At 43.0% G+C, this 18748-nt stretch overlaps 1 protein-coding gene across 4 annotated transcripts in view; it reads left to right on the top strand.

The window, feature by feature from the left end:
• The window catches only part of MPDZ (multiple PDZ domain crumbs cell polarity complex component), a 204599-nt gene extending 186633 nt beyond the window's left edge, over window positions 1-17966 (top strand). For 3 of the 4 annotated variants that reach the window (XM_077249224.1, XM_077249221.1, XM_077249220.1), the window contains 2 exons: window positions 4719-4842; window positions 16561-17966. In XM_077249224.1, coding sequence (XP_077105339.1) covers window positions 4719-4842; window positions 16561-16707 — 271 coding nt within the window. In that variant the 3' untranslated portion in view covers window positions 16708-17966. The remainder of the gene's footprint in view (window positions 1-4718; window positions 4843-16560) is intronic. The other variant, XM_077249223.1, reaches the window with a different exon arrangement.
• The last annotated feature ends 782 nt before the right edge of the window (window positions 17967-18748 follow it).

The raw sequence follows: 18748 nt of genomic DNA, 5'->3' as shown, positions 1-18748 counted from the left end.
AGTCGGTTTCTAACCGTTTGTGCAGACACATGCACATTTGTGGCCTGCTGGAGGTCATTTTGCAGGGCTCTGGCAATGCTCCTCCTGTTCCTCCTTGCACAAAGACTTAGATAGCGGTCCTGCTGCTGGGTTGTTGCCCTCCTACGGCCCCCTCCACGTCTCCTGGTAGCTCCTCCAGCCTCCCAAGACTACGCTGACAGACACAGCAAACCTTCTTGCCACAGCTCGCATTGATGTGCCATCCTGGATGAGCTGCACTACCTGAGCCACTTGTGTGGGTTGTAGAGTCCATCTCATGCTATCACGAGTGTGAAAGCACAACCAACATTCAAATGTGACCAAAACAGCCAGAAAGCATTGGCCCTGAGATGTGGTCTGTGGTCCCCACCTGCAGAACCACTCCTTTATTGAGGCTGTCTTGATAATTGCCAATAATTTCCATCTGTTGTCTATTCCATTTGCACAACAGCATGTGAAATTGATTGTCAAACAGAGTTGCTTCCTAAGTGAACAGTTTGATTTACTCGGAGTTATATTCTGTTGTTTAAGTGTTTCCTTTATTTTTTTGAGCAGTGTATATATATATATATATATATATATATATATATATATATATATATATATATATATATATATATATATATATATATTTATCTATAGATATGTATAAACTGTACTCCCCAACACTGAAATTGCATCTCCAAGAGGGAAAATTCAAAAACGTATGGAAATCAAAGGATCGATAGAGATGTAAATAATATGCAAATGATGAGGAAATGGAAACATTTTCAAAACCTCTCAATTTATTGAGTATCGAGTATATGCTTCATGCGCAGAAAAACACTTAAAGGGATCCTGACAGGTCTTCCATGCCCTCCACCCCAGCAGCATTCACATATGTATGAGTAAACTCCCTCCTTAACCAGCCCTGTATAATGTTATTGAGTTAAATCATTGTTTATAAAAAAGCATTTATAAGGTCCTCTTTTCCTATGCTAATGAGGGCTTTGACTAGTCGACCCTCTCCATGTTATCACACCTCTGTGGGCATAATAACATAATTTGGAAGAGCCGGCATCATCACCAGCTCCTGCAAATCTGGCGCATGCGCGTGGCTCATTTCGGCGGCATCACTGCGCCTCTGTAGTCAGGTGTATGCTTCCCGGCTTCAGAGGCGCACTGCTCATAAACATTTTTTTTACTTTTCACTGTATGTTTTTACTCCCCTTAGGGGACTTCAACCTTCAATCACCCGATCGCTTGTAATATATACAGCAATGCCACAGGATAGTAATACCGCTGGCGTTCACAGGAGTACTGTCATGACAGGCACAGGACTCTTCAGCAGAATCCAAGCATCATGGCAACTGATTGGCCCCTGCGATTGTGTCATGGATGCGCCAATGGGCACATGCAGTGACATGATCCCCTGCCGGCATGCTGCCAATGCCACTGTCATGGATTGACAGCGGCATTTAATAAGTTTATTACCACGGCTGGAGCTCCTTACCACATACAGTGGGGCAAAAAAGTATTTAGTCAGTCAGCAATAGTGCAAGTTCCACCACTTAAAAAGATGAGAGGCGTCTGTAATTTACATCATAGGTAGACCTCAACTATGGGAGACAAACTGAGACAAAAAAAATCCAGAAAATCACATTGTCTGTTTTTTTTATCATTTTATTTGCATATTATGGTGGAAAATAAGTATTTGGTCAGAAACAAAATTTCATCTCAATACTTTGTAATATATCCTTTGTTGGCAATGACAGAGGTCAAACGTTTTCTGTAAGTCTTCACAAGGTTGCCACACACTGTTGTTGGTATGTTGGCCCATTCCTCCATGCAGATCTCCTCTAGAGCAGTGATGTTTTTGGCTTTTCGCTTGGCAACACGGACTTTCAACTCCCTCCAAAGGTTTTCTATAGGGTTGAGATCTGGAGACTGGCTAGGCCACTCCAGGACCTTGAAATGCTTCTTACGAAGCCACTCCTTCGTTGCCCTGGCGGTGTGCTTTGGATCATTGTCATGTTGAAAGACCCAGCCACGTTTCATCTTCAATGCCCTTGCTGATGGAAGGAGGTTTGCACTCAAAATCTCACGATACATGGCCCCATTCATTCTTTCATGTACCCGGATCAGTCGTCCTGGCACCTTTGCAGAGAACCAGCCCCAAAGCATGATGTTTCCACCACCATACTTTACAGTAGGTATGGTGTTTGATGGATGCAACTCAGTATTCTTTTTCCTCCAAACACGACAAGTTGTGTTTCTACCAAACAGTTCCAGTTTGGTTTCATCAGACCATAGGACATTCTCCCAAAACTCCTCTGGATCATCCAAATGCTCTCTAGCAAACTTCAGACGGGCCCGGACATGTACTGGCTTAAGCAGTGGGACACGTCTGGCACTGCAGGATCTGAGTCCATGGTGGCGTAGTGTGTTACTTATGGTAGGCCTTGTTACATTGGTCCCAGCTCTCTGCAGTTCATTCACTAGGTCCCCCCGCGTGGTTCTGGGATTTTTGCTCACCGTTCTTGTGATCATTCTGACCCCACGGGGTGGGATTTTGCGTGGAGCCCCAGATCGAGGGAGATTATCAGTGGTCTTGAATGTCTTCCATTTTCAAATTATTGCTCCCACTGTTGATTTCTTCACTCCAAGCTGGTTGGCTATTGCAGATTCAGTCTTCCCAGCCTGGTGCAGGGCTACAATTTTGTTTCTGGTGTCCTTTGACAGCTCTTTGGTCTTCACCATAGTGGAGTTTGGAGTCAGACTGTTTGAGGGTGTGCACAGGTGTCTTTTTATACTGATAACAAGTTTAAACAGGTGCCATTACTACAGATAATGAGTGGAGGAAAGAGGAGACTCTTAAAGAAGAAGTTACAGGTCTGTGAGAGCCAGAAATCTTGATTGTTTGTTTCTGACCAAATACTTATTTTCCACCATAATATGCAAATAAAATGATAAAAAAACAGACAATGTGATTTTCTGGATTTTTTTGTCTCAGTTTGTCTCCCATAGTTGAGGTCTACCTATGATGTAAATTACAGACGCCTCTCATCTTTTTAAGTGGTGGAACTTGCACTATTGCTGACTGACTAAATACTTTTTTGCCCCACTGAACGCCTGTTAGAGGCAGATGATGGCTGAATATCACGGCCATCATCTGCCGTAAATGATGGCTCAGGAACTGAAAGTGAAAGTCGGCATATGTCGTAACGGTTTGTCATGTAAGTAATGTTTGTTTAAGGAACTTTCTGTCACACTGACTGCACTTGGTCACAAATCATCAAGATTATCTGCTAGCAGCTCTCTTTACAATTACTGACCAATGATGTCCTTGATGGAAGACAAGTCTGGAGATTCTGCAGGCTGGAGATGTATTTAGGCCACACGGGCTGCTTTTATCTGCATGAGCAACATGTAACCTGGCGTGGTCGTATTGAAAAACGTTCAGAGAAATGTCCATACCACTATCTCCAAGACCAAATCAATGTAATTCTGAGCTGTTAGTGTACCTGGAGTGATTAGAGGGATCCAGCTACCGTACTATATGCTATTCCAAACCATCATCTTGAGAATAGGACAATTGTGCCCTTATGAAGGCCTTTTCAGGGCATTGTTCATGTGGTCTCCAGACCAATCTCCAGCTATCATTACATCTAAAATAAAAGCAGGACTCGTTTCTGAACAGGATAGATCTATATCGCCGTCTTCCTAAGCCCCAGGAGCGATTTTAATACATCACAGCGCCAGGGCACATGTTGATCATTGTATTGTCAGCAGTCTGCGTGACGTGCTATTATGGCATGCAGTGTTTCTGGACTTGTCTTCCTTCGAGTATATCTGGGATGTCATTGGTCAGCAATGGCAGCTGGCAGCAGTGGATCTTGATGATTTGTGTGCCTAAGTGCCTTAAGCGATTTAGAACATTCCTCAGACAACCATTAATAACCTCACTGATCGCACGTCATGGCATGTAAGTGTGTATATTTCTCTGCATAGGCCTCATCTACAATACGGAATAAATCAAGATTTGTTTTCAAAAGTTTGTTTCAATTTTATATTATTTGCATATCGTTAACGTGTCTATTGTTTTTGTGATTTCTAGAATTCTAAGATTTTTTCTTCTTGATGTTGCAATTTCAATGTTAGAATGTATATGCTGATTGTCTTAATTACATAACCCTTTTAAGACATACAAAAAAAAAGAAATTCTAAAAAACTAAAGTATTTAAAGAGGATCTGTCATGCTGAAAATGGTATGTGGTCTGCAGGGGTGATGTTATAGAGCAGGAGGAGCTGATCAGACTGATACACTTTTTGTGGGAAAGCTTTCAGAAAACTTGTTATTCATTGAAATTCCCGGTGTTTGAATCCAGTAGGTGGTCCTACCCAGTGATTGACAGTATTTCCTGTTTGACTGCCTGCAGAGATGATTGTCAGTCAATGAGTAGGACCACCCACTGGACTCATGTGCTTACAAACAGCAGGGATTTCAATAAATAAAAAAACGTATTTTTCATCAAACCTATATGTCCTTCTGTTCACTTTCCTCTCTAAACCATACTGTCAACAGATCGGACTGCATATGCAACATGACTGATTCCTTTTAACGTCTTCATTGCGAATTTCCTATATAAATGTTATCTGTACATGGATAGGATATGTGTTGACCCTAAATGTTATAATTCTGGTTTGTATATTCATTTTAGACCGCCTCAATACAAAACAATTATTCTTGACAGAGGACCAGATGGCCTTGGCTTTAGTATTGTTGGAGGTTATGGGAGTCCACATGGTGATCTCCCCATCTATGTCAAGACGGTTTTTAGCAAGGTAAACAGAAAACTATTCACATTAGCTTCATGGTTTTTATATCTCATTTGTGAACAAATCTGTAACCTGAGATAAAACTGCTAGAGACTGTATAAGTGAATAATAATCATTTAGGGTATCGTTTCTCCTTATGGAGAGTGACATACCAGCTGGCTTGTCAAGGTAAGGAGGCTTATTTGCCGTACAATGCTCCTCTGGGAAATTAAATATGCAAATTGCCTCTTCTGAGAAAAAGAGGACTTAACTCTATAGCGCCACCTGTTGGAAGCAGCGATCCTACAAGTCACAATCAACCCTTTAACGAGTCGTGCTATATGACTTAGAATAAAAGCCAAATCAGTATCTCAATTCGCAATTCGGTTGATTGTGACTTGTAGGATCGCTACTTCCAACAGGTGGCGCTATAGAGTTAAGTCCTCTTTTTCTCAGAAGAGGCAATTTGCATATTTAAATTCCCAGAGGAGCATTGTACGGCAAATAAGCGTCCTTACCTTGACAAGCCAGTGCTGGTATGTCACTCTCCATAAGGAGAAACGATACTTGCAGATTGTAAGCTCTCACGAGCAGGGTCGTCTTATTTTGCTTTAATTATTGTATTAACGTTGTTACTTATGACTGTTGTGTTTGAAACTGTTAAGCTGTAAAGCGCTGCGGAATATGTTGGCGCTATATAAAGATTATTATTATTATTATTATTACCCCTTAGACCTCAGTACAGAGCCTCTCACCTAGCCAAATCAGTTCTCATGCTTGGCACTGACGAGGGCCAACAGCCCGAAACACCGTGTCTGCAAATTGAGATACTGATTTGGCTTTTATCCTAAGTCATATTGCACGACTCGTTGAAGGGTTGATTGTGACTTGTAGGATCGCTACTTCCAACAGGTGGCGCTATAGAGTTAAGTCCTCTTTTTCTCAGAAGAGGCAATTTGCATATTTAATAATCATTTAAAAATCCTGAATATCAAATATGGATATTAGGGCTACACGGCGGTGAAAGGGAACTTGACAGCCGATACGTGCTGCCCAATCCAAGGGCAGAATGCATCAGATGCCAGCTGAATGATCTGCGGCGTTTCAGATAAAAACGGTATAAGGCTATGTGCACAGTGCTTCAGAGTTGAACATATAAGGCTGAAATTGTGAAGCAAGTGCCTGATACATGTTGCCTGTGGATCGGGCAGTATGTATCAGCTGTTTAGATTCTCTTTGGCCAATATCCATAGAAGGCTAATACACAGGTAAAGTACACAGTTGTACTTTAGTCATAATTTGTGGAGATATGTGACAACAGGCTTGTGCACAAACTAGCCTAGAAGTGATAATTATCCAATATAAAATGGCTGATCTTGAGATAATCTCTTGGAACACTAGAGGACTCTGTAGCACGAGGAAACCTAGTATGGTATTTCCTATCAGTGTGCCTGCAAGTCCGCATAATTTGACTTCTGGAGACGCATTTAAGATCTGATTCAATTTAAAGGGTCTGCAATCCATGGTACAGTGGGATAAACATGCTATGCACACCTCATATTCTAGAGGTGTATCACTTTTGGTGCAATTTGATGGGCTGCTACTCAAGTATTGTGTGACCCAGAAGGGCATTATGTCTTTGTTCACTCCTTCATTAATTACTCTTCATATTTAATTCTTGCTATACATCTCTCCTCACCCTCAGCTTCTTTAGATGTTCTTCATCAGGTGCTATTTTTTAGAGCACAATACCCTAATGCTAAATTACTATGCCCTGGAGACTTCAGGGTCATCTTTCAAATGTATTAGATTGGCTTCAGACCCCAGGTTGTGAGTTGGGAAACTCTTGGTACAACTTATTTTAGAAGTTTTTCCCCAGAATTAGGGTGATTAGATATATGGTACCAACGTCATCTGATGACTTAGGAGTGCTCATATTTCCATCTACAATGAGATGCATGTTTCGTATGCTTTTGGGAACTCCTCCATATTAGATGATTTACATTATGGCCAAATGGATATTTCGGATCACTTAGCTTTAATCATTGAAATAACACATGCAAGGCCCTCTCCAGTTATAAATATTGCTTTTAGCTGCTTTTACTAAGGGAACAAGATCACATCCGTGACCAATTGGAAACCTTCTTACAAGATCATGATGCTTTGTTCGATAAACTAGAAATGTGCTTAAGGCGTTTTTTAATGGGATGTTTTAAATCTACTCTATCTTTTCTATTCTTTTCAACAATAGAACTAGAATTACATTAGCTTTTTTAAAAAAAGATCTCGTGATAGCGTGTTTGGAGCCCTAAAGACACATTATAGCAGGCTTCTTTGTGAGTTGGCAAAAAATATTTATTTCCTCTCCATGAGAAAGCCAAGAGACATCTATTCTTCACAAAACAGACACAATTTGAGCTAGGAAACCAAATTACCAAGTTCCTTGACCACATAATTAAACAAGAACAGGCCTCTCCAGGTATTCTTGGTTTTTATTCAGCATATGGGATTGATTTTTGGTTTCAACTGATATAGTTCAGAAAACTGCAGGCATGTGCAAAATCCATCTACACTGATTGGATGAGGAGCTTTTGTATTGATTTCCCTTAGCTCTCTTTTAAGACTCAAAAAGCCAGGATAAATAGTTAACCCAGGATGAGGTATCAGAAGCAATAACGGCTATGGCCATTTGTAAGGCCCCAGGAGTGGATACATTCTGTTAGAGGTTTCTAAGAAATATATTGACCAACTCAGTCCGTCCATCCCTATATAACCATACTGTTGCATCATATAGTGATGAAGGGGCTTGTATAATATCATCTGTGGAATATAATTTCTCTCAGCCCCCACTGTACATAGCCCCACACTACACTGTCTCTCCTCTCAGCCCCTCTATTCAGAGCCCTATCCTGCAGTATCTTACTCCTCTCAGCCCCCTCTGTACACAGCCTCACCCTGAGGTATATTACACCTCTCAGCTCCATCTGTACATAGCCCCACACTACACTGTCCCTCCTCTCTGCCCCCTCTGTACATAGCCTCACCCTGAAGTATATTACACCTCTCAGCTCCGTCTGTACATAGCCCCACACTACACTGTCTCTCTTCTCAGCCCCTCTATTCACAGCCCTATCCTGCAGTATTTTACTCCTCTCAGCCCCCTCTGTACACAGCCTCACCCTGAGGTGTATTACACCTCTCAGCTCCATCTGTACATAGCCCCACACTACACTGTCCCTCCTCTCTGCCCCCTCTGTACATAGCCTCACCCTGAAGTTTATTACACCTCTCAGCTCCATCTGTACATAGCCCCACACTACACTGTCTCTCCTCTCAGCCCCCTCTGTACACAGCCTTACCCTGAAGTATATTACACCTCTCAGCTCCATCTGTACATAGCCCCACACTACACTGTCCCTCCTCTCTGCCCCCTCTGTACATAGCCTCACCCTGAAGTATATTACACCTCTCAGCTCCGTCTGTACATAGCCCCACACTACACTGTCCCTCCTCTCAGCCCCCTCTGTACATAGCCTCACCCTGAAGTATATTACACCTCTCAGCTCCATCTGTACATAGCCCCACACTACACTGTCTCTCTTCTCAGCCCCTCTATTCACAGCCCTATCCTGCAGTATCTTACTCCTCTCAGCCCCCTCTGTACACAGCCTCACCCTGAGGTGTATTACACCTCTCAGCTCCATCTGTACATAGCCCCACACTACACTGTCTCTCCTCTCAGCCCCCTCGGTACACAGCCCTATCCTGCAGTATCTTACTCCTCTCAGCCCCCTCTGTACACAGCCTCACCCTGAGGTGTATTACACCTCTCAGCTCCATCTGTACATAGCCCCACACTACACTGTCTCTCCTCTCAGCCCCCTCTGTACACAGCCTCACCCTGAAGTATATTACACCTCTCAGCTCCATCTGTACATAGCCCCACACTACACTGTCTCTCCTCTCAGCCCCCTCTGTACACAGCCTCACCCTGAAGTATATTACACCTCTCAGCTCCATCTGTACATAGCCCCACACTACACTGTCCCTCCTCTCTGCCCCCTCTGTACACAGCCTCACCCAGAAGTATATTACACCTCTCAGCTCCATCTGTACATAGCCCCACACTACACTGTCTCTCCTCTCAGCCCCCTCTGTACATAGCCTCACCCTGAAGTATATTACACCTCTCAGCTCCATCTGTACATAGCCCCACACTACACTGTCTCTCTTCTCAGCCCCTCTATTCACAGCCCTATCCTGCAGTATCTTACTCCTCTCAGCCCCCTCTGTACACAGCCTCACCCTGAGGTGTATTACACCTCTCAGCTCCATCTGTACATAGCCCCACACTACACTGTCCCTCCTCTCTGCCCCCTCTGTACATAGCCTCACCCTGAAGTTTATTACACCTCTCGGCTCCATCTGTACATAGCCCCACACTACACTGTCTCTCCTCTCAGCCCCCTCTGTACACAGCCTCACCCTTTAGTATATTACACCTCTCAGCTCCATCTGTACATAGCCCCACACTACACTGTCTCTCCTCTCCGCCCCCTCTGTACACAGCCTTACCCTGAAGTATATTACACCTCTCAGCTCCATCTGTACATAGCCCCACACTACACTGTCCCTCCTCTCTGCCCCCTCTGTACACAGCCTCACCCTGAAGTATATTACACCTCTCAGCTCCATCTGTACATAGCCCCACACTACACTGTCTCTCCTCTCAGCCCCCTCTGTACATAGCCTCACCCTGAAGTATATTACACCTCTCAGCTCCATCTGTACATAGCCCCACACTACACTGTCCCTCCTCTCAGCCCCCTCTGTACATAGCCTCACCCTGAAGTATATTACACCTCTCAGCCCCCACTGTACATAGCCCCACACTACACTGTCTCTCTTCTCAGCCCCTCTATTCACAGCCCTATCCTGCAGTATCTTACTCCTCTCAGCCCCCTCTGTACACAGCCTCACCCTGAGGTGTATTACACCTCTCAGCTCCATCTGTACATAGCCCCACACTACACTGTCTCTCCTCTCAGCCCCCTCGGTACACAGCCCTATCCTGCAGTATCTTACTCCTTTCAGCCCCCTCTGTACACAGCCTCACCCTGAGGTGTATTACACCTCTCAGCTCCATCTGTACATAGCCCCACACTACACTGTCTCTCCTCTCAGCCCCCTCTGTACACAGCCTCACCCTGAAGTATATTACACCTCTCAGCTCCATCTGTACATAGCCCCACACTACACTGTCTCTCCTCTCAGCCCCCTCTGTACACAGCCTCACCCTGAAGTATATTACACCTCTCAGCTCCATCTGTACATAGCCCCACACTACACTGTCCCTCCTCTCTGCCCCCTCTGTACACAGCCTCACCCTGAAGTATATTACACCTCTCAGCTCCATCTGTACATAGCCCCACACTACACTGTCTCTCCTCTCAGCCCCCTCTGTACATAGCCTCACCCTGAAGTATATTACACCTCTCAGCTCCATCTGTACATAGCCCCACACTACACTGTCTCTCTTCTCAGCCCCTCTATTCACAGCCCTATCCTGCAGTATCTTACTCCTCTCAGCCCCCTCTGTACATAGCCTCACCCTGAGGTGTATTACACCTCTCAGCTCCATCTGTACATAGCCCCACACTACACTGTCTCTCCTCTCAGCCCCCTCGGTACACAGCCCTATCCTGCAGTATCTTACTCCTCTCAGCCCCCTTTGTACACAGCCTCACCCTGAGGTGTATTACACCTCTCAGCTCCATCTGTACATAGCCCCACACTACACTGTCTCTCCTCTCAGCCCCCTCTGTACACAGCCTCACCCTGAAGTATATTACACCTCTCAGCTCCATCTGTACATAGCCTCACACTACACTGTCTCTCTTCTCAGCCCCTCTATTCACAGCCCTATCCTGCAGTATCTTACTCCTCTCAGCCCCCTCTGTACGCAGCCATATTTTGCAGTATATCACTCCTCTCTATATACAGAGCTATGCTGGCAGGATGCCAGCTGATAGACTGTAATGCGCATGATCACCAGGAGAGCTGGAACTACAGCCGGACAGAGAAGGTAATTTGAGCTAGGGGGGCATCCTTTTTGGGCAGAGGGGATATGTGCAAAATGGGGAAGATTTAAAAGATTTAAAAAGTGATATTGCACAAATTAGTAAAAATATCAGTACGTTGTGATACCCATCATACATATCCTCCATCCCATGCCCATATGTCCATCACACATCCTCCATCCCAGCCACGGCAACCATTCTGACATCGTCGCCATGGCAACTTATGACATCATCGTCACCATGGCAACCATTATGACATAACCGTCACCATTACAACCTATTATTACATCATCGTCACCATGGCAACCATTATGACATCACCGTCACCATTGCAACCTATTATGACATAATTGTCGCCATGGCAACCATTATGACACATCTTCGCCATGGCAACCTTTATATCATCGTCGATACACACACCTACACATATACACTCGTTTTTATATATATAGATGAATCCTAGAACTAATATGTATAACTACAACATGCAGTCACCATTAAATTCTCTCACATGTAGACAGAAAGTATTATCATACCTTTTGATAAGGGTATTTAAAACCCAACATCCAACAGGTATAATGTTCGTCTGCACAAACTGACTGGCGGCACTAAATGATCGACTGTCGTTTAATAGCCTGTTTACAAAGGCAGACTTTGCGCTTAACAGTGCACTGAACGATCTGAAATAGTTAACTGTTCATGGGCTGGCAATGTTCTTTGCAGCATGAGTCCTTTTTACACAGGACGATGCGCTGCCGAAAATTATGATATTTTGTGCAAAATCTAATGTATATGGGGGGTTCATCACTAGTCTCCCTGGCAGCAAATAGTAAAATATCAGCACAGAATTTGTAACCCAATTTCTGCTGAGTGCGGTAATACCCTATATACAGTTGTGCTCAAAAGTTTACATACCCCGGCAGAATTTTTAATTTATTGGTCTTTTTTCAGAGAATATGAATGATAACACCAAACCTTTTTCTCCACTCATGGTTAGTGGTTGGGTGAAGCCATTTATTGTGAAACTACTGTGTTTTCTCTTTTTAAATCATAATAACAAACCAAAACATCCAAGTGACTCTGATTAAAAGTTTACATACCCGATTTGTTAATACCGTGTGTGTATTGCCCCCTCTAACATCAAGATGTCAATGAAGTCTTTTGTGATGTTTGTGGATGAGGTTCTTCATTTTCTCAGATGGCTAAGCTGCCCACTCTTCTTGGCAAAAAGCCTCCAGTTCCAGTGAATTCCTGGGCTGTCTAGCATGAACTGCGCTCTTGAGATCTCTCCAGAGCGGCTCAATGATATTGAGGTCAGGAGACTGAGATGACCACTCCAGAAGCTTCACTTTGTTCTGCTGTAGCCAATGGCAGGTCAACTTGGCCTTGTGTTTTGGATCGTTGTCATGTTGGAATGTCCAAGCACGTTTCATGCATAGCTTCTGGGCTGATGATTGCAAATTTGCCTCCAGTATTTGCTGGTAACGAGCTGCAGTCATCTTTCCTTCAACTTTAACCAAGTTTCCTGTGCCTTTATAGCTCACACATCCCCAAAACATCAGCGACCCACCTCTGTGCTTTACAGTAGGAATGGTGTTCCTTTCATCATAGGCCTTGTTGACCTCTCTCCAAATGTAATGTTTATGGTTGTGGCCAAAAAGTTCAATTTTGGTCTCATCACTCCAAATTACCTTGTTCCAGAAGTTTTGAAGATTGTCTCTGTTCTGTTTTGCGTATTGTAGGCAAAACTTTGTGGCATTGGCTCAATAATGGCTTTCTTCTGGTGACTCCACCATGCAGCCCATTTTTCTTCAAGTGCCTCCTTATTGTGCTTCTTGAAACAGCCACACCGTTAGTTTTCAGAGACTCCTGTATTTGAGCTGATTTTTCTTTGCATCCCGAACAATTTTCCTGGCAGTTGTTGATGACATTTTTGTTGGTCTACCTGACCATGGTTTTGTTTTTACAGAGCCCCTGATTTCCCATTTGTTAATCACAGTTTGAACGCTGCTGTCATTATCAATTCTTTGGATATCTTCTTGTATCCCTTTCCTGTTTTATACAGTTCAACTACCTTTTCCCGTAGATCCGTTGACAATTCTTTTGCTTTCCCCACGACTCACAGTCCAGAAACAACAGTGGCTGGATGAAAGATGCAAGAGTCTGTCTGGATCCCAGAAACTCACTCAACTTTTATGCACACACACTGACTACAGTGTTTGCGGTCACAGGTGAAGATGTTACCCTTAGTAGCCATTCAAACCCATATGTGTCAAATTCTGTGCATGTTATTAGGCCAAAATCACCAGGGTATGTGAACTTTGATCAATGTCATTTGGATGTTTTGGGTTGTCATTATGATTTATAAAGAGAAAACACAGTAGTGACAATAAATGGCTTCACCCAAGCACTAACCATGAGTGGAGAAAAAGGTTTGATGTGATCATTCATATTCTCTGAAAAAGGGCCAAGAAAGCTAAAATTCTGCCGGGGTATGTAAACTTTTGAGCACAATTGTATGGTCTTACTATACTGGTCATTTAAAAAATAGAAGCTACATTTGTCTTTCAAAGTGCAAATTTTGCTGGATTGATTTTCATTTACCATATTGTATTTCCAGAAACCCCTGACCCCCAAGAGGTGACCCTATTTTGGAAACTATACCTCTCAACAATCCATGTAGGTGTAGTCATGAATATTTCTACCTCACAGGTGTTTCAAAGATTTTTTTGGCCTGTGAAAATGAAAAATGTGTTTTTCCATAATGTATAGATTTTGCGCAAAGCGTTTCATTTATACAAGAGGTAGTAAGAGAAAATGTACCTGATTTATTACTCCATCTCCCCCTAGAACCACACTTCCCTTTATGTGGTCATACACTACTGTTTAGACACACCGAGAGGCTCTGAAAGGACGGATTGCCATGTGGTGCACAAATTTTGCTGGAATGTTTTTGTGTTGTCATATTACATCTGCAAAGTCCTGAAGATATTAGTACAAAGGATGCCCCCCTGAAATTACCCTTTTTTTGGAAACTACCGATCACAGCATTTATCAAGGGTTATAGTTACCAATTTCACCTCGGAGGTATCTTCACGGAATTAGTATCAACAGCAGATGGCAAAAGTTGAAAACTGCAATATTTTTTTCTCAATAAGGGTTTCCTTTTTTTCTAAGTTGACTCTGTGGTATAAGTAACATAATAACGTGTGTTATAGTGTGTGTAGTATGAGGAGATTGCAAATTGATATGGTTTCATTTTTGGTTTTCTTTGTTTGCACTATAAAAATGCTATAATATTTTTCTGTCACCATATTCTCGGAGACAGAACCTTTTTGGTTTCCTATTGGCAGCTGTTAGAGGGCTTATTTTTGTTAGGACAATTTGTAGATTTTACTGGTACCAATTTGCAGTATATGTGTCATTTTGATGATTTTTTTAAATTTAATCTTTTGTGAAACAATGTGACATAAAAACAGCAATTCTGCCTTTTTTGTGACCACGCAGTGAGAGAAATAGTCGGCTCATTTTATACATTGGGTCGTTATGAACACAATGATGCCAAATATTTCTAGTTTATTTCCATTTTAGCACTTTTTTACGCCATGTTGTCAGAGCTGTGCTTCTTTTTACATTTTCATATACAGAGCTATGAGGAGGGCTTATTTATTCAGTTATTGTTTTTACTCATTCACCAAGAGAGCTAAGTGACAAGCTAAAGTTTATAGTACCATATGAAAATAATGGCCTTGACTCATCCAGATGAGGAGGCGTGCTGAAATCAGATGCTCCTGATTCACGAAGAGGTGCACACCTCTGAAAGAATCCAGAACATCTGAAAAGTGGCAGGCGCCTCTCCATGAAGCTTACTCCACTCGAGGACTCGGGTAAGATCTGTGGCATAAGGAACGCCACAGATTTTCATGAAATTGACAAACGATGCTTACCATGCCACGTCCCAGCTCCACGCATCAATGGCTGTACAGGGGCTTGACAACGTTAAATTGTTGCTAAATTTTAGTGCAAGTTCACATTGCATTAGTATTTTTTAACTTTTCCAAACTTTTGACTCCAGAATTCTGTAAGCTTCTGAAAAATATTTAAAAAGGTTGTCCAGGTTTATCACGTAAGAGTGACTGCAAGCTTGTAAATACTCACAGCATGCTGGGAGGATTCTCTGGTTCTGGTGGCGTGGCCAAAAGGTTATATGACTACAAGCATGTGGTATGCATACTCCCGGCCACATTCTGAATAGACATGTGCAAACTCACTCAATTTACTTGTATTGAAAGGGTCTGCACACGTCTAGTGGGACATGTAGCCGTAAGGGTATGTTTCCACATTCAGGAAACGCTGTGTCAAGCACGCAGCGTCCAGATGTTACAGCATAGAGGAGGGGATTTTATCAAATCCCGTCTCCACTATGCGTGGTAACACGCACCCGGCGGCCCTGCGATTCCGGACATGCGGCGCGTCTTTTAAGATCGCAGCTTGTCCGTTTACCTTGCGGCGACGCTGCCACGCCGCAAGGTAAAACACAGGGCCCTATGTGTGGGGTACGATGATGCCGGATGTGTGCAATGAACACATCCGGCATCATGGCGTCACAGAAGGGGGCGGAGCTTAGGGCGGAGCGGGTTTGCCACTCCGTCCAAACCGCCGGCCATCCTGAAGGTGGACACATACCCTTAGTGTGCATATCGCATACTTGTGGGCATATGACCGCCTAGTCTTTCCGCAGGCACCGGAGAATCCTCACAGTGTGTGATGCTAGCCCTATAAGGATTCATAAGTCTACAGTCACATAGAGTGACTGCAGACTTTCGTGAAAAACCTGGACAACCCCTTAAGGGTAAGTTCACACAGGACTTTTTTGCTGCATATTTTTGCTGCTATTTTTTATGCTAATTTTCAGCTGCTTTTTACAGTACCAGCAAAGCCTATGAGATTTCAGAAATCTCATGCACACACTCATTGGTTTTTTGTTTGATCAGTATTTTGTGCTTTGCTGCGTTTTTTTTACATAGAGCAGGTCACTTCTTTCAGCGTTTTTGCTGCGTTTTTTCACCCATTGACTTGAATGGGTGTTGAAAAAAACGTAGCAAAAACGCTGGTATCATTATTTGCTACATTTTTGCTGCTGAAAATCCAAGGACATTAGCCTGGATAAAGAGAAAAAAAAAACGCACCAAATATGCAACAAAAAACGCACCTATAAGCAGCTGAAAATTAGCATAAAAATACGCATAAAAAAGTCCTGTGTGAACTTACCCTTAAAGTGTGAGGAAAGTAGTGTGACTTGCCCATCATCTAATCAAAAACCAAAACCTGCCTCCTAATCTGTAAAATAAGAAGAATTGTGTTTTGCATTCCCTGGTTACTCACTGTCCTAATGTAAAGCGGATCTGATGCTTTGTGGTATGATGTCACTCTTATCGCTGTTTCATTTAATCACTGAATTACTGTTTATTCTTAAATAAAACAAGTTTAAAAAAAAAATTGTGAAAGTTGGGTGAAAGGTGGAATTGGAACAAGTAGCCGCATTATAGTAACACTTTCATGGTATCTGTAATGGAACATTTTAGCCTTTGTTTCATAAGTTATGGAACTTGCCCCCTGTTTTTTTTTATCACGATATTTATTTTATTGCCATGTCTTGTTGCAGGGGGCAGCATCTGAAGACGGTCGCTTAAACAGAGGGGACCAGATCATTGCTGTGAATGGACAGAGTTTGGAAGGTGTGACTCACGAGGAAGCAGTCGCGATTTTGAAGCGGACAAAGGGAACTGTTACACTTACAGTGCTGTCCTGACCTCATGACATCTTTACCACCAGCTTTCAGGGTCCATTTTAGGTTCTCCCGCACTTTCCCCTGTGAAAGTACATAAAGCAGTCAAGCTCATACTCTAGGTCAGCTGTGTGTCTGGGAGAATGTTTACCTAGCTGCTGTCATTTAACCCCCGCCGACGTACATTGTAAGGACAACGGATATGTACCAGCTTATTCAGATGACTTGTGTGCATGGTTCCTGGAGGCCAGGTTCCAATAGCTCTTTCTTTAGCCACAATGGAAGTATTTTAATGATGTAGGTCTACTATACTTAGCACAAATGTGTGAAGAGCAGGGAACTTGGCAACACAAGATGATGTCTTTCTCTTGAAAAACAAACATTTTGTAGGCCACTTCTATTTTTATTGTTGCTGTATTTTTACTACGCTTCCATGTCTTTTGTATCACTGCTTTGCTGCTACTTAGCCTATGAACAAATTAATGTTCTGTTATTGTGTCTGTCTTTACAAGTACACTGGACAAATTAAGATTTATTTTAGCATACTTACAGTATATGTTTTTACGTAGTTGATGTTTTTTGCTCAACTTTGTATTATTTTGGTTAAAAAAATGTATTTTATTCGAAGACTATTGCAGGTACAAATACTTTCTATTGGCCAGAATAGTTTATATTTTTCTTTAGGATGTAATGATTATAACTTCTCAAACACAGATAAAGCTCTAATATTTCTGCTTCACTAGCAGTCTATTGTGCTCATGTCGGTAATGTAAGGCAAGCAGAATCCAGTGGCCTCACTCAATCCTAGCTGGTCATCGTGGTAAGATCTGTCAGAAAGAAGTTCTACAATATCTTTTTTAATTTATTATATTTTGGTCATTTAATTATCTACAATAGTGATTTCTGAACGTATTTGCTGTTTGGAAACTCTAAAATGCACATATACAAATTGCCTCTTCCATGAGGAGGACTCAAAATCTAGTTTTATCGACCCTTTAACTAGCCTTGCCACATTACTTAGGATAAGAAGCCAAACTACAATCTCAATTTGTAGACACATATTTCTGGGTGTTGCTGCCCCTCCTCAGTGCAAAACATGAGATTTGATTTGGCTGTATGAGAAGCCTCTGACTGGAGTCTAAAGGTACCTTCACATTAAGCGACGCTGCAGCGATAGCGACAACGATGCCGATCGCTGCAGCGTCGCTGTTTGATCGCTGGAGAGCTGTCACACAGACCGCTCTCCAGCGACCAACGATGCCGAGGTCCTCGGGTAACCAGGGTAAACATCGGGTCGTCCTGGCTAGCGATATCGTTTAGTTTGACACGCAGCAGCGATCAGGATCCTGCTGTGATTTCGCTGGTCGTTGAACAAAGTTCAGAACTTTATTTGGTCGTCAGGGCCGCGCTTAGTAACCCGATGTTTACCCTGGTTACCAGCGTAAAATGTAAAAAAAACAAACCGTACATACTCACCTTCGCGTCCCCCGGCGTCCGCTTCCTGTACTGACTGAGCGCCGGCCCTAACAGCACAGCAGTGACGTCACCGCTGTGCTGTACTTTCACTTTCACTTTATGCCGCTCAGTCAGTGTGGGAAGCGGACGCCGGGGGACGCGAAGGTGAGTATGTACTGTTTGTTTTTTTTACATTTTACACTGGTAACCAGGGTAAACATCGGGTTACTAAGCGCGGCCCTGCGCTTAGTAACCCGATGTTTACCCTGGTTACCAGTGTAAAACATCGCTGGTATCATTGCTTTTGGTGTCAAATACGACGATACACGCCGGTCTGACGACCAAATAAAGTTCTGAACTTTGTTCAACGACCAGCGATATCACAGCAGGATCCTGATCGCTGCTGCGTGTCAAACTAAACGATATCGCTAGCCAGGACGCTGCAACGTCACGGATCGCTAGCGATATCGTTTAGTGTGAAGGTACCTTAAGGTGTAATGTTTCTCCTTGTGGAGAGTGACATGCCAGGGTATTTACTTTCCTAGAGGAACATTGCATGGCCTATAAGTCGATAGACAAAAAAGGTAAATCCAGCTTCAGAAATTGCAGT

The sequence above is a fragment of the Ranitomeya variabilis genome, chromosome 1 (genome assembly GCF_051348905.1).
Source record: "Ranitomeya variabilis isolate aRanVar5 chromosome 1, aRanVar5.hap1, whole genome shotgun sequence".
Lineage (NCBI taxonomy): Eukaryota > Metazoa > Chordata > Amphibia > Anura > Dendrobatidae > Ranitomeya > Ranitomeya variabilis.
Note: the sequence above shows the minus strand (reverse complement) of the source record. Positions and strands in the feature narration are given on the sequence as shown.